Below are 17,505 nucleotides of genomic sequence, written 5' to 3'. Positions count from 1 at the left end.
TCCTAATCTACGATTTTGATGTTCACGCGTGTCCTTCGTAGATTCAAAACGTAGCTAGAGATAAAATCGGTAAAGTTTCGGGAGATGTTAGTGACGGATGGTGGTGAAGGCTTCCGACATGGTGATGAAAGTGGAGATGGAGACCTAGTCGGTGTCCCAAGGAGTAGTGAGGGCTAGACGGTCGGAATAGGCTAGAAGTAGTCGACGCCAAGGTGGTGCACAACGCTCTAAGCTTAGACGAGTACAAGTCCGATAAGCAAGCAAAGCTGAAAGTAATTAAGCAAAGCATAAGTTGTCTAAATTGAATGTCCCTATTTAAGCCTTTGGGCGTTGAACCTAAGGCCTTCACAGTCCTGATTTGGCTCAGTTTGGTCGGACTTAACCCCACCCGTTTTCACTCCTGCAACTCCTCTTGGGCTCTCTCTCATCAAACAACCGGGTGAAGTGGGGTCCCTCATTCTTTTCCTCCACTTTCCGACCTCTTCCCTCCACGCACCGCCTCTCCTATGGGCGACATGACCGCTTCCTACTACCACCCTCCTCCCTCCTCCTCCCACTACCCTTCCCACTACCCTCCACCGCCGCCACCCGGAGCTGCTGCTCCGCCGCCGCAACCGTCGGTTACCCATCCGTATCCCCACCACTACCAGCACCACCAGCCACAATATAGCATTGCCTACTCTCACCCACCACCTGCACAGCTCCATGGAGACGAGGTTCGCACCCTCTTCATCGCCGGCCTCCCCGAGGACTCGAAGCCTCGCGAGATCTATAACCTCTTCCGCGAGTTCCCCGGTTACCAGTCGTCCCAACTCAGGAACTCTGGCAAATCCTCTCAGGTTCGCGCTGTTATATTGGATACTCTTGCGTTCTCTTTTGTATGATTTTAGTTTTATCCCTTTGTTTAGCAAATTAGGGTTTTGAAATTTTTTAGATTACTATAATATTTGGTGATTGAGTCTCTTTTCTACATGACTAATTTTCGCTGGATGATGGTGAGTTTTGCCTTTCGTAAGGGACATTGGGAAGTTATAGATCTGCCCTTTACGTGGTTTTGTGCGACTTTGATCAGCTTTCTTGAGGCTTTAATTCTACCTGAGGTTATTACCTGTTGGCAACGTTACTAGAAACTGTAATGGCATATAACTAGGATACCATATCTAGACCATCAGTTGAGAAGTGACTTATACTATTGCAATGCTGTGGCAATCTTCTGTCCGTTATGATATTCTCCATATACTTGAGTAGATTTTGCACATTTGGTGGTCATATTAGTTGGATGGACTAGATCGTTTGAAAAGTTGAGTTAGAAGTAAGTTGATTTTGACATTACCCTCCTATATTTGGAATGGATATAAAGCTAGGAAAATTGCTTTCTCACAAAGAATTCAGGATTATGTAGGTTGTAAGCAATGTGAATCTGCCTGCCCATCAGATTTTTTGGATGTCCTATCTTATTGATTTAAACAACCCACAACATGACTCTTATTGATACTTTATGAAACAGTCCATTTGAATAATTTGATTCATCTTTATTAACAAACAATCCTTGATAAAGTGATTTTTGAGAACAGTTCATTTGATCAAAATATAGTCTTTCACTCTTTCTGATGATTTATTTTCCTTGGTAGGTGACCCTTAAATTGAAAATTTTTTGGTTTGAATGCTGGTTTGTCAATGCCAAAATTCATTATTAGATCCTTTTTTTCTGCCTACCTGATCCTTCAGCTTCATCTTGTCAGTGTTCTTACTTAGCAATGTTCCTTATCTCACTAGCATGAGTTGGATCAAACGTGTTGGGAAAGTTGCTATATGCCAATACCTACATGTTCCAATATTCTCTGTGGTGCTATACCATTCCCTTTATCAGTTGCCTTTTCGTTTGTGTTTGCTCTCACCAACTTCTCTTTCCTTTTGATGCCGAAGCATGAAGACCGAGATATTTTGGATTAGAGAGTGCACAATTGGTCTTTGGTGTTTTTTGAATTTAATTATAGTTGGATTCAAGCACTTAACATCTTTTAGAATTTTTATTATTTATGTAACACCCGAACCCTAAACACGTGCATGACACGAGCTCACACGGCACGTGTGTAGCACCTAACCATTTAGTTAGTTACTGACAATCAAATAAACTTGTAGCAACATCATAATTTTATCCACAACATCTAAACTAAGAATAACTCAAGTCTAACTGTCAACAGCATACAAATAACCCTACTTGAGCCCCACACAGGCCACAGCATATCATCAAGAGCTTTTTACAACTACATATACACAACGGTAGTATATACATAATTATACAAGTATAAAGTCATCTGCTAAAATATAAGACAAGGATACAGACACACTTTGGAGAATGTCCATTAATACATCGGATAAAATAACTCATCTGACATATAACACTAACCACACTCTACTCCTCACTCATCGGCAAGACCTCTAAGGGAGTATCCTGCTCCTCTCGTTCACTTAGGTTTTTGGAAAGGAGAAAACACAGAGAGTCATGAGCTAAAGGCTCAGTGAATAGATCTTACCCCGAATCAATGAAGCAAAACAAAGAATAAATTAAGTACTGGATAATATAAATCAGAAAGAGTATTATGTCATGAATGAGTATATGAATGTTCCTCAATAATACATAATTGAAAAGTAGACAACATGTCATAACTGATAGAAGTATATAACAGTTAAACACTGACATCTCGGTATACTATCATTACACTAGACCATTGTGCACAGTTAACACCTGGTACCCAGTCTCAATATCATGTCACGCTGCGACCCGCAAGAGTATCTCAAATATAATCATACCCCGCCACCCGCTAGGGTATCAACATCCATCCAGACCGGGCACCCACATAGTTGATAGAAAACCTCGTGAGGATAATTCGCCACATATGCCCTAGCGAACGACATGTGTCCGATTGTCTGTGCGCACAGACTCTACTGATCTCGGACATGGGCCACGAGATATCACATATCAGCGACCATAATCATCACTCCAGGCACCCCTAACCCTGACGCCTACTCGGGCATTCTCACGCTTCTATCAACTATTCTATCAATCACATTTCATGCTTTCTTTCTAAATGCCAGATCACATGCATATATCCAGTACGATAACGAGTCAATGCATAACAGGAATTTAGGTGGTAAGGAAGTCAAGAGGAAAATATTGCGATGCAGTCTCCGACCATATATCCAACACATGCATACTCATATTAGAAGATCATCTTGATATAAAATCATAACAGTATAATCATCTCTAATCATCTCTATTTATCATCATTATACTCATATGCTTGACTGTAATCATCTTTAGATAAAGTCATATAATCATGCTGGAGGCCAAAATATGCATGTACATAATATATAATATAACCTAATTTGAGAAATGCGTCTAGGGGATAAGACTACTCACCACCATTGCAAATACCAAACAATCACTCGTTCACGTTGCTATGATAATGATCAAGCCTCGATAGCTAAGTCCACGGGATCTTGAACAGGGGGGTCGGAATTTAAAATTATTTAAGTAGTATGATGTTAGTCGTATATCTGATTAAAATCCGTTCATGTAATATATGATGATTTAGAAGGTTTTGAGAATTTCTACTTATCTTTATAACTAGCTAGATTTTTAATTACAGATAAAAATAAAAATATAAATATAGATGAAAACCTAACTATAATTATATCTTGATTAATTAGAGATTACTTTATAAAATAATAAATAAATACATAAGCCTAGTATTTTATTTGTTACAAAAATAACAATATATAATAAATTAATAGAATTACTTAAAATGTATATCATAAGAATATTAGAATATAAATCTAATAATTATAATTTACAAATCTATTTATTAATCTAATATACATATAAGTAAATAAATAAATAAATATAAGTATTACCTATATTTTTGTGTAATAGTTTATAATCTAATTAATCATTAATTAATTTTAATTAACAATAATCATAATGATGAATATGCATTATTATTAAAATAAATAATGTCTAAATCTATTTGTATTAATTAAGACAGAAATACCTAAATAAATAAATAATAAAATTAAAAAGGATAATAGATCTCTAGTACTAGTCTTTGGGCTTGGCCCAAAGATCGGCCTCTGATCTTTGGGCCGCATTGTTGCGAGAAAAATAAGAAGAGAAGAAGCAGCTGAGGAAGAAGAAGATGAAAGGAAGAAAGAAGAAGGAAGAAGAGAAGAGAAGAAGGGAAGGAAGAGGAGGGTGCGGACCTGGGCCGGTGAGGAGGGCACCGGCCGCCGCCGGCGCCCGGCCGGCCCGGCCTCTGCTTGGCGGCTCGTCTCCGACGAGCCTAACCTCTCGAGAGAGAGAGAGAGAGAGAGAGAGAGAGAGAGAGAGAGAGAGAGAGAGAGAGAGAGAGAGAGAGAAGGAAAGAGATGGGGAGTGAGAGGTCTCACCGGCGGCGGCGGCGGCTCTAGGGAAGGTGTCGGTAATGGAGAGAAAGGAGTGCGAGATAGAATAGAGAGAGAGTAGAGTGAGAGGGTGGCCGAGTGAGAGCGACGGTGGAGGGGAAAAGGGGTGGCGGTGCCGGGGCCCGCCACGGCCAGCTGGCCATGGGCATGTGGCACCCTCACCATGCAGCTTGCATGGGCATGAGGCCCCATTTTTTTTTTTAACCCTACTTGGGTTATTACAATTTATTTGGCTAATTTCATGCATTTTCGTAACTTTTTTATTTGGAATTTTGTACCTAATTTAAGTTTGGCTTGAAGCCTAATGGGCCATTTTAGTTAGTATTCAATTATGTTTTAATATCTCTACAAATAAGGTCCTTTTCAACTTATGCAAACTAGGAATTTGAGTCCTTCAGGAGTTTTTCATCCACTCTTTAAAACAATATATAAAAGTGAGAAACACGATGGAGGTTTCTTGTAACTATATCTATAGATTTGTTTTCAAGTAATACAAAAGTGATTTTGTCCTTCTTTTCCTTCATGTGAAGAGTTGATTGCTTTGAGGTCAACCCTCTAGTGTGATTTTTGCCAGCCAGTGTAGTTAGTTATCTACTTTCTCTTATCTATTCTTATGTTTTCTCTCCTTCTCGTGCTTCTCTCTTTACTGCTTTTCTTACGTTGCAACCCTTGTTTCCTGCAAAATTGCCTTTACATGATCTTCTTTTTGGCCTTAATGCTATGATGCCAAAGCATATAGACCCTAATTCATTATACTTGTCTTTAGTGATTTAGTCCCTATATCTAAACTCCAAACCTAACTGTTCCTGATTGCAAAATCTTCTCAAAGAACATTTAAACTGCAAACCTGACTGCAACCTTCTATTGCCCTAAAGTGCTGTATTCTGTTCTTAATTGTGTGAATGATGCAGCTAGTGAAAGCAAACATCCATATTTTCCATATGCGTGTCTTTTTTCTGAAGCCCAAATTGTTGCACTCAATTTTGAATTTTCTTTCACATGACAGCCAAGATTAGCCCCTCATCTAGTCAAGTAGTTTCCTACCATACTTATAGCGAAGGAAATGATGGTCTACATACTCAGTTTTAGAACAAGACAATTATTAGATCCACTCCAACCCCTCTTCAACAGATTATATCTACTAAGGATCCTATTATTACAAGCTAATCATATGAAAGCTCTCACCTTAAGAGGTATTTTCAACTTCCACAGCTTCAGCAAAATATTATTCAATCTTCCTCCATTATCTAGGAAAGGGAATGAGGACTTAGTGTGTAAACTCTGCACTTTCCAAATTTCCACAGTATTTCATCTTTAATATCAGTAGAAGGCATACTTTTCATATCCTTGATGTAATCAAATATGTCTTGTCCCTCTTGTACCCAAGTGAACATCTGCTGTATCTCTTATTCCAGCTGCCTCATTCCAAACTTCATAGATGGTAATTTCATCATACCGAATAATATTAAAAAGGTTAGAAAAATAAGAAGCCAATGAGCTCTCTTCCACCTAGATACCAAAACATGGTATTCGTGCTGTTAGACACTCTTAGTAACACCGGCTTTGAAGGTCATAACTGTATGATTGATACCTCTCCAAAAGGGACATATTCTATTAGAATATTTTTGTCTAAAAGATTTAGCTCTCCAACTTTTGTAGTATTATATTTACCTCTCCAAAAGGGAGATATTCTATTAGAATATTTTTGTCTACAAGATTCAGCTCTGCACTTTTTGTAGTATTTTTCATAATTATTTTTGCCCAAAGGTGATGCTCTCTGCTAATCAACTTCCACCACCATTTATCGAATAACACCATATTCATTTCTTTTAGATCCAAAACCCCTGTTTCTCCAAATTCCTTTCTTTTGCATTTACTTTTCTATAATCAATGTATTAAAATTTAAAAGGTAGTGATGTAGGGCAATGAAAGAAGAACAAACACGCAGAATCCATCACCGGGGTGTTGGAATCCACTAACAAAAGAAAACCTATGGAATCCACTTATGGGATGTTGGAATATACCAATGAAATTAAAGTAGATCTCAAAATCTTATAGTATTCATTAACCTCAAATAAGAAGATAACAAGACAAACCCTAAAAAGACTAATAGACTAAAATACTCATAACAGGAAAAAGACTAAAGTACCCTAAACATTGAAATCTATCCCTCATGATCTGTCACCCAACCAAAGTGTTGGTTGGTGGCCTGGGGCTGCACACATATCTGATCGATGATTTAGGACTAATGTTGGCACCAACTCTCCTTGGATGATAAGTGGAATTGTGGCGGCAACTCTGGTAGTGCTCCAATATGTCTAAATCAATATGTTGTAGCTTATCACGAGTAATTCATGTTCTATTTGAATTTGGATAGTCTTTTCATCGGACTAGGAAACAGCGAGCTCTTTCTTTAGTAGTAGATATTAATTGTTCATCCAAAATAGCATGTATCTTTTTCTTTCATGTGGATCGAAAAAAGAAAGTGAAAGGGTCAAAAATAGGTATATCTGATAGAGTAGGAATAGGTGTATCATATGGGTCAGCTAGATGGGCAAAATATTCTGGTAAGCAATTAGGTCCTCAATATTAAAAGTGGAACTAATGCTGTAATTAGAAAGAATGTCAATGAAATAAGTATTTGATTCTACCTATCTCCATCGAAGAGCCATGGTGACCCTATGTTCATTGGTACAATGTCGCATCAAATGTCCTCCTTATAAGAAAGGAATTGGATAGAAACTAGACACCTTTCCTTGATGGCAATATAATAAGTATTAACTCAAGATACTTTGTAAGGATATATATGGGGAGTAGATTTAAGTCCTAAGCGGGACTTTATATTGAAAAAAACCGCATTAATGCAACTACCACTATTGATAATTACCTTGCAATATTTAGTTCCACACTTGATATATGTGCGAAAGATTGTGCTTCGACCCTAATCATCGATTTCCTTCGATTGGGTCAATGCACATCTGACGATTCTTATAGGATGCTCCTCATAAGCGTGATTTTTGTGACTATCTCGCATGTTATCAATGTCAGGAGTATAGACTTGCTCATCAATGTCGTCATCCTCAACCGTGTCCTTTTGTTCCCCAAGGTATAATGCCTCCGTAAAATAGTTCTTGGCCATATGTCCCACTTATAGTTGTAACATTGAAGGAGATCATTGGATGACATAAAGTCATTTAGCGGACATTTGCCTTTGTCTCGATTGGTGGGCAACGTGCTTTGATTGTATTTGTGAGGTATCTATGTTGTTCGAGGTCCGGCTCCAAGTGGAGCAATGGTGAAAGGAGTTGGACCAATAGGTTGTCTAACTAGTCATTATTTGGTGATTAGTTCTAATTCAGTGCCCAAGTGTAGGCCCGATTTAATGAAGTTATCTCGCGGAACACTAATTACTGCCTAATATTCTTATCAAGGCCATGCCTGAAATGACTCAAAAATATTTTTTCGTTTTCAATGATATTGCGCCTCATCATGTATTCCTCAAATTGGAAAAAGTAGTCGCTAGCAGATTTTACTCTTTGGCTAAGATTATTTCACTGTTCCAATAAGTCACTATGATAGGAATAAGGAACATATTTTTCGTTCAATTTCCCTTTCATTTCTACTCAAAGAAAGAGAGAGAGAGAGAGTTGGGATCGAGCTTGGATTAGCCGATTCGGATCGGGATCGGCCGATCCTGCAAACCATGGTAACAACCAAATAGTTGATAGAAATAGTCTAAAAGCACAACTAGTCATTATTCACAAAATTACACAAAAGGAAGAAAAATCTACTTAGCCTTTGAGTGATTTGGTGGCTTTTGCTGCCAATTTTGCCTCCTTACTATTTAAGCTCCCGTCATGGCTAACTATTTAAATCTCAAACATTATGCATTCCCAGCACCTCGTTAAGAAAATTTTTAATTTTGGAATTGCATGCTAGAGATTTAGCAGGACATTTTGGGCATGCGAAAACTATTGAAGTTACGAACATCAATTTTTTTGGCCAAGCTTTAAGGGAGATGTTATGAGACTTGTTGGTTGATGTCACACATGTTAACTCGCTAAGTAGCAAAAGCAGAACATGAGATTGTACACACCTTTACCTGTTCCTAATTGTCCTTAGTAGGATGTTAGTATGGACTTTGTACTTGGACTCCAAAGACTACTCAAAAGCATGATTCTATTATTGCGGTGGTGGATCGATTTTCCAAGATGGTCCACTTTATACTTTGTTATTGAACTTTTGACGTTTCTCGAGCTACGAAACTCTATCTTAATGAAATCATTAGGCTGCACGAGCTTTGAAAAACTATTGTGTCAGATAGGGATGTGAAATTCACTAGCTATTTTTGAAAAACCCTATAGTATAAAATGAGAACCAAGCTTCAGTATTCAACAGCGTTCCATCTACAAACCGACAGGCAAACTGAAGTAGTCAATAGGAGTTTAGGAAACCTATTGAGGAAAATCTAAGGGATTGAGATAAAAAACTGTCAATTGCTGAATTTGCATATAATAATTCTGTTAATAGATCAATAGGTCTAAGTCCAATTGAGATAGTATATGATTATAAACCTAGACAGTTTATAGATTTCGTTCCTATGACCTATTATCATAGGTTGTTTGAGTCTGCATCTGTAGTCGTATCACATATTCATGACTTGCATAAATAAATCAGTAATAGAAATTGCTCAAAATATTGCCAATTATAAAATTCGAGCTGATATAAGGAGATTCAAGGAATTAAATGTTGGAGACTATATGATGGTCTGGATATGTCTGGAAATTATTGGAATTATCAAAAAGTTACATGCACAAAGTGCTGAACTTTTTAAAATTCTTAAGAAAATCAATGATAATGCTTATATTCTATATCTACCAAATAATTTCGGCATTAGTTCTACTTTTAATATTGACGATTTAGTCACTTATAAAGGTCCATATTTTACTCTAGATAACCCACTAGCTAGTGAGCCTACCAATGAGCCTGTTTATGAGAGACCCATTTTACCTCCACTTAACGCAACAGACGAAATTGATAAAATTTTAGATAATAGATTATTTCAACTAGAGAAGGAGGAACTCAAACAGTATCTAGTATATTGGAAATGACGACCTACATTTGATGACATGTGACTTGATCACCATGATTTAGAAAGGCAGCACCCTGATATTTTAGAGCAATATGAGAGCAACATATCAGCACATTCGACAGGGTCGAGTTCTCTCCCATCGAGGGAGAATATCACTGATAGGATATGATGGCGTGTGTACCAGCGTAGGAGGTGCCGACAGTTGATGGCCCTCCTATAGAGATTTGGTTGTGATCGATTTTGTATTTTTATTTAGGAAATTTTACAAATCACATCCTATATTTTATCTATTTTGTGATTCACACCTTGCTTTTTGAGGTTTTTGTAATTTGACCCCTACTTTTTTCTTATAATTCTCATTTAACACTCTCCGTTAATTTAAACGGTACCGACAAAGGAATATTTTGTTATAATATATGAAATAATTTTTAAATACCTAAATTACCTATGCCTTCTTCAGAGAAAGGCAGAGAGGAAAAATAATGGTGAGGGTATTTTAGTAATTTGATCGATATCAGTTAGTTAAAATAACGTCAGGGTGATAAATGAGAATTATAAAGAATAAGGAGGGGTCGGGTTACAAAATCGTCAAAGACAGGGTGTGAATCATAAAATAAGTAAAATATAGGGTGTGATTTGTAAAATACCTTTTTATTTATTTAGAGTGTCTCTTGCTTATTTTCTATTTAGGGTGTATTTTGCTTATTTCCATTGTAGGTCTATATATAGATCCGTTGTATTTTCTTTTGAGATAAATAAAGATTATTTGACTTTGCTCCTTTGAGAAAATTGGTGTGAAACTATTTTAAGGGTGCAGGTGTAAAACCCCATTTTGTTTCTTCCATTGTTTCCTTTTTCATCTCCTTCTATCCACCACATTTTGCATCAAAAAGTGTAATAATTATATTTGATGTGATATAAAGTGAAGAAAAAGATGGAATTTTTTTTTATTTTTTGTGAAGTTACCATAAATATCTTTTGTTTTGATATAAAGTAGGTTGATGAGATAAATGTTAAGGGTAAATTAGTAATTGAGTTAATATATGGTATATGATATAATTTTGATGAATAATATCTGTATTTTAGAGGAGTAGTATTGTAGAATAAGAAGATATTTATTCTTGAAGTAAATGGGGGCTAAGGGTTTAATAGGTTGGGTCGGTCTAGTTGAACATTATTGGGTGCGGTTTAGGTGGAGAAGGTTGATTTAGTTTGGATTTGGTTTAGATGGGATTTAGGTTTGGGTTGATGGTCACGCGAGGGTGGGGCTTTTTGGTTGGTTTTGGGGGGAAAGTCAAAATTCAAAAATTGTGGGAAAGAAATAATGTCGGCAGTGGAGAAGAAATGTTAGTAGAGAAGAAAACTTGAAGTCCTATCATTTTGGGTTTTAACTCTTAACTTTGAGTGAAACAACATTTGAGTGTGTGATATGTGTCTCATCATTTTGGGTTATGTGGCATGTGAGGGTGTAGCATTTTTTCCATTTCTAGATGATTAGTGTATATTACATATAATTATTTTTAATTTTTATATATAAAAAATGCTATTTCATCGGCATCTATTTTTTGCCTAGGTGCTATACAGTGGGGTGACCGCTCACAACTAGCGGCTGCCTTTCAGAACCTTGTCACCAATTCATCAGAGAATATCACAGGAAGAAAATTTTATGATATTAGAAAATTGCAACTTCAGAAAAATAGGCCTGAAGTCTCTTCTATGTTGTATTCCTAATCAGCTTTTATTTGGCTAGGATGTATGGCATATAATATTTGGAGTTTTAGTTTTGATCTGGCTACTAATATTATCTTTCATTGTTGCAGGCATATGCTTTTGCTGTATTCTCTGATCAACAATCTGCAATAGCTGCAATGCATACTCTAAATGTATGTAGCTAGCATACAATTATTCTAATGGGAATAAGGATATGATGTGCAGGAGCATTACTTGCTATTGTTTGTTTATCCAGTTGTATTTTATAAATTGAGTTGATGCTTGAACTCTTTCTTTTCCAAATTTATTGCCACTCTTTCTTTAAATTAGGACGAGGAGGAGAAAAGTGGGACCTCTTTTACAGGAACCTGTTTATTATACTGCTATTCTTAGACTACTGTTCTTACCATACTGATGGAGTAATTAACTCTAAATAAAATTTGATCCGCTGTGCAGCTGAATTAGAATCACAATATCACATTTTGCATATTTAATCTAATGTCAGTCACTATGAAGTGAAAGGAAAGTCAAACGTGTGATTCCAATGAAGACTTAACTAATCTTTCACATGTATTATTGCTTATCAGAAATTTAATACTTCTTTTCTGCAAACAAGAGAATGGACCTGCTTATTATCTTCTTCATCATTTATCTACCGCATTAATTGTGCTCATAATTATACTGTTGTTATCACTTATAATTTGGGTTTGATAGCAATCGCGAAGAATAATTTATATAGGGACTTAACAATAAGTACCCATTTGCAGCATGGTTCAAAATGAAGAGTCTGCTTTTGAAGTAGCCTAACTAATACTTTTTTGGATGATTTATGGTGGAAATTTGTGACAACTGCAATAAATTTGTCGGGACTTGTCTTACCTGTTATGAATAGTCCTCTTTAAAGACCCCTAACCTTGTCAACACTTCTTATTGTACATTGCAATGCCTTCTCTTCGGGAAGGAAGACTCTTTATTGTCCCTTTGGTGTTATCTTTTCTTCCAATATTAAGCCATTTTTGCTACTTGCTTTTGTTTCCTGTGCTATATTACATAAGCTGGACATTGGAGCTATTGGGAACAAAATGGACGAGTGGTTGAAATCTGAATGACAATTTTCACAGGGAATAATCTATAATATGCACAAATATATCTCCCTTCCGTATACTGCTATGGTGAACCTGCTGTGCACATGTAATCTAAAAGGAAAAAAGAAAGAAAATAATGATGGTTTTCGATACTTACAGTAAAATCATAAGCATATATTAGTTTGAGTATTTTACTCTGGAAGAAATTTAAGCATATAAAATGTTGCATCTAAGATTTTATGTTGTTGAATTGGTGATCGGAACACATCAAATATTTTTGGAGGACTGTAATGTCCTTAAACTTCTTTTTTGTTCCTTGCTGAGAGAGCCTATATTATCCAATGTGATTATGATATTCAATTATTCATCGAGTAACATGTTACGCAACTTTGAGGCACTTCAATTTGTATGCATTTTATAACTATGCAGACTTTCTTTCCTGCCATTCTTAGCTTTATATCTTTTTGCAGGGTATGATCTTTGACCTTGAAAAGGAATCTTCTCTCTATGTTGAACTCGCAAAGTCCAACTCCAGAACTAAACGCTCAAGAACAGGTCCTTAATGGGCTTTCCTCTTTTAAAATGTCGATCATTCCAATTAATTCCTCAATACTAATTGGTCTTTTTGTTCTAGTCTGCACTTACTATGTGAATGTTTGATTATAACTTAGTTAGAGTTTCCTTATTTTTCATCAGATGATGAGGTGGTGTATTATTCTGATAAAAGAGTAAGAGGGCCCATTGCAAATTCAAGAGGCTTTCCAGATTTAGGTAATATGATCCTTTCCATGAATGTTTGATGCGGATATCAATGACATATTACATGGGTACATGTATCAGTGCAGTTAAACTTTAAGGAAATTAGTCTTAAGTTAATTATTTTTATTATATATTTGTTATTTATGATATTTAGAGTTATATTTACTTTTTTGTAATTGTTTAGGGTATTATTTGCTTATTATCATTTGTAAGGTCTATATATAGGTTAGCCAGCTTTTAACTCAATCGAAGTTAACGAAAAAATAATTTTTGTTTTGAGATTTATCTCTAATGTGAGTTTTGGGTGTGAAACCCTAGTTGAGAATAGAGATATGATACCCCATTCCTTTTCTCGTCATTGTACCATCATCGTTCTTAAAATCCTAACGATTCCGTTGTTTTATATCATTTTGATATCAGAGCAATGATTTTTTGGGATTCAAATCTTTTCCAAACCACATTTTCTTTTTCCATCACTCATTAATTTATCTAGGCTACCCATCTTCCCCAACCTTTATCACTATTTCCACTGGGCTACCCTATGTCGCTCTATGTTGTGACAAATTAAGTAACACTCGCAAGTGCACGAATCTATGGAGTAGATCGACAAGCAAGATATCGATCCCACGAGGACTTGTTTGAAAACTTGAAGTGCTTGAAAATCTTAAAAATAATTTTTACCTAGTTGGAAAATGGGTTTAGGAGATTTATGGAGAAAGAAAATTTTCTTGCAAATTTTTTTAATTAAGTGTGAGAAATAAGGTCTTGGAATCCACTTGTAGATAACACATTTCTATTAGATAATATAAATCTCTTTTTTTTTTACGATTTACCAAAAAATCAATCACTAGTGGATCGGAAGATTATCTTTAAATGAACAGTTCAATTTTTATAAAAATTACGTTCTTTCTTCATTTTTAGAAAATATGGAGTAAGAATTTTAAATCATTAGATGTATCTTTTTTAAGAAAAACAATTAATATCTAAATTCTAAATAACAAATTTAAAGTAGAAGAAAGAACTTATTTAGCAATTAAGAACACATAAGAGATTTAGAATAAAAGAAATATGTTCTCAACAAGCTTCATCCTCAACCTTAAGAAAATTAGAAATTTATTTTAGTAGTTAATAACACAACTTGAATAAAAATAAACATGAGATTTAGCACTAGAGAGTTGCAGAATACTTCTTTAAAAAACAAAATCCAAATCCAAAAACAAGAGATTACGCTAAAAGAAGATCAGAATATGAACTTTGCTGACTTACAAAGATTGAAATTTCTTCGAATGTGCTCTATTGTTGCCAATTGAATTGAAACAATTGTAAGTTTGAATGCTGAATTTTAAACTACAACTCCTCAAAAGAAAAACTTAATAGAAAATACATAAGAAAAGATATTTTTCTGTAGCTCTCAACCCCTCTATTTATAGACTTCTTGGAGCATGAAAATCTGCTCCAAATCGACTGAAAATCTGCTGTGATTGTGTTTGAAATCTGCTAAATATGTGCATGAAATCTGGTGAAAATCTGCATGAAATATGTTAGAAATTTGCCGCATTAGATAGGTAATTTGCTTGGCTGGAATTGTTGCTAAAATAAGAATTTGAAATTTGTTTACTGCTGTAATTATTGTTGAAATTTTGTCTAAATTGGAGATGAAAATCTGCTGCATTAGGTGAAAATTTCTTGCTAAAATTCTGCAACTTGATAGAGATTTGATTACTGAAAATCTATTGCTTGATAAAAAAAGAAGGAATTTTGACTCATTCTAATTTAGATAATGAAAAAAGTGATTAGTAGATCATGGCTTGACTTAAGCATGACTTGAAAGATGAGATACATTCAGTTGGTTGTAATGACTAAGTCTAATTTTGGTTTGAGCCCAAATTTAACCATTTTTAGTAATTAAATGAGATTCAATTGATCAAAGGTCTACATATAACTAAAATACATTAATTAGTTAAAATAAAATATTAGCATTTAATAATTTGGGCATAACAAATATTACAATTATGAATTTAACACTCTACATTTGTCCTTCGTTCGACACTTGCATCACAAATGTCGAATTATCATGAACTCTACCGTTTGGGAGGAACGTGGTTGCGAATGATACGACTAGGGTTGGACCTAGTTGTCTCGAGTTGAATCACTTTTGTTTTCAAAGAACAAGGATTTTGGCTGTCGTATTCGAACATCTACATACGTTCGCAAATACAGAGTGTGTTTTGTTTGTTTGAACACGCTAGGCGAGGATGCATTGTCTCTACAGTTATCTTTTGTTTGTTTTGCTTGTTTGGTTAGCCTCTAGTGAAGCAAGATTTGTCCAGGCGTGGAGTGTTCGTGCGTCGTCCAATAATCCATCATCAGTTAAATCAACCTTCTTCTTTGCCATAGGGGAGCAAAAAAAAGTCAAATTTCAAAGAATTTTGAGAATTTCAAAATTTCAAAATTTCAAAGTTCGTGTATTTTGAATTTCGTATTTTTGAATTTCATGAATTTTGAAATTTTGAATTCTCGAATTTCAAATTCTAATGGCTTATCTTTTCCTTGAGATTTCAACTAATCTTTTTTTCCCCTAACTTCCCCAACAAATCCTAACTACCCAAAAATTACCCAGGCCTATCCTAAAGTTTGAATTTTAAATTTTCCTCCCAAAATATTAAAATTCCCTTTCTGTTCTTCTTTACCATATCTACTAAAATTTCAAATTTTTACTTCCCCCAAAATACCAAAATTCTGACCTTCTCCACCCTATTAAACATAAACTCACTTGAATCCAAACCAACCTAAACCCAAACCAATTTAGCTTACCAACTTAATCCTCAAATCTATTAGCATCCAACCCAATCCGATCCGATAGCCTTAACCCCAACCCATTCCCACCTATTAAGTCATCCTCAACCTCAACATATTTAAACCTACTCGAATCCCAACCCAATTCCTCCTTTCACCGATTTTTTAGAGTAATAAGCTGGATGAACTGTGGCCATTAGTTGACTCCTGAAACTCCTTATAGCCTTCTCTATCGATATTGTCGCCACTAGTAGTGCTCTTCATTGATGTTGTCACCCGCTAGTGTCACTCTCCATCGACACCACCACCGCCAAAGTTGCTCTCCACCACCACCAATGCCATCTTCTTTAAACTCCACTACCTATTGTTGCTTGCTTGTATTCGCCAACTCCTATCCGCCGTTACTGTGCCCCCATCGACTTTTTCTCTCGTCCCCATGATCGGTGCTCTTTCTGAAATTGAGGACAAGTCTTGACATTAGGAATATTTTGGTGTGAAAAGTTTGAGGGTAAAGGTGTGAAACCTAGCCTAAGCATAATGATACTTGGCTTGACTGAAGTGACTTGGAATGGTAAGAGCTCGACAGACTAAAGTAGTACGAGGAAAGTCTCAGTTCATTGCTCAAAGTCACTAAGGACAAGTCTTATGATAAAAAAAACTTGAGTGTGAGACCCTTGTTTGAGGGTGTGAAACCTATCGTTGAATCTGATGATATTTAGCTTGAACGAAATGATTTGGAGTGTCAGGTCAGACTAGAGCAATATAAATACCGTAGAGGATACACTCGACATAGTGGAGTTCTCTCCCACTCGGGGGGAATGGTGCAAACATCAATGATATATTACACAGGCATATATATTAGTGCAATCCATCTTTTAGAAAATTAGTCTTTAAGTCAATTATTGTTATTATATATTTGTTATTTATGGTGTTTAGGGTTATATTTGCTTTTTTGCAATTGTTTAGGGTGTTATTTGTTTATTGTCATTTCTAACGTATATATATAGGCCAGCTTTTTACTCAGTCGAAGTTAATGAAAAAATAAACTTATTTTTATTTGAGATTTATCTCCAATATGAGTTTTGGGTGTGAAATGCTAGTTAAGAATGGAGAGGTGTGAAACCCTAGTTAAGAATGGAGAGGTGTGAAACCCTATTAATTTTCTCTTCTTTTTACCATCATCATTCTTAGAATCCTAAGAGTCCCGTAGTTTTACATCAATGTTAAGAATTGGTAGTGGAGAATCTGGAGATTATCATTAATTCAATGTATTGCAGTGCCAGTTCATCTATACCTTCTAGTGTGCTACTGCTTGCAGTAGGTCCTAATTATGACCTACCTAATAAAACTATGGGTGATTTTGCATGCCACTCAGTAGATTTCTTTCAACTGTCACTTACATTGATGCACATTCCCACAAATCTCATTTTGCACATGTTTGGGACACTGCACACTAACAGGTTCTGGAAGCAATATTCACATGCCTGGAATGGGTAATTCTGCTTACAGCTTGCACGGTTATCCTTCTGCACAAAGGTTATGGCACACAACTTAAGCACAGTTCCTTTAGTTAGTTTATTGTAGTTTCAACTTCTCTTG

The 17,505-nt window shown here is 35.7% G+C and overlaps 1 protein-coding gene across 2 annotated transcripts in view; it reads left to right on the top strand.

Moving 5' to 3' along the window:
* The first annotated feature begins 347 nt into the window (after nt 1-347).
* Nucleotides 348-17,505, top strand: part of LOC140800201 (RNA-binding protein L) — a 38,721-nt gene continuing 21,563 nt past the window's right edge. Inside the window, exons 1-5 of one of the 2 annotated variants that reach the window (XM_073154871.1) lie at nt 348-839; nt 11,377-11,439; nt 12,822-12,906; nt 13,048-13,122; nt 17,367-17,442. In XM_073154871.1, coding sequence (XP_073010972.1) covers nt 507-839; nt 11,377-11,439; nt 12,822-12,906; nt 13,048-13,122; nt 17,367-17,442 — 632 coding nt within the window. In that variant the 5' untranslated portion in view covers nt 348-506. The remainder of the gene's footprint in view (nt 840-11,376; nt 11,440-12,821; nt 12,907-13,047; nt 13,123-17,366; nt 17,443-17,505) is intronic. The other variant, XR_012111147.1, reaches the window with a different exon arrangement.

The sequence above is a fragment of the Typha latifolia genome, chromosome 13 (genome assembly GCF_019914945.1).
Source record: "Typha latifolia isolate L0001 chromosome 13, TyphaL0001v2, whole genome shotgun sequence".
Taxonomy (NCBI): Eukaryota; Viridiplantae; Streptophyta; class Magnoliopsida; order Poales; family Typhaceae; genus Typha; species Typha latifolia.
Note: the sequence above shows the minus strand (reverse complement) of the source record. Positions and strands in the feature narration are given on the sequence as shown.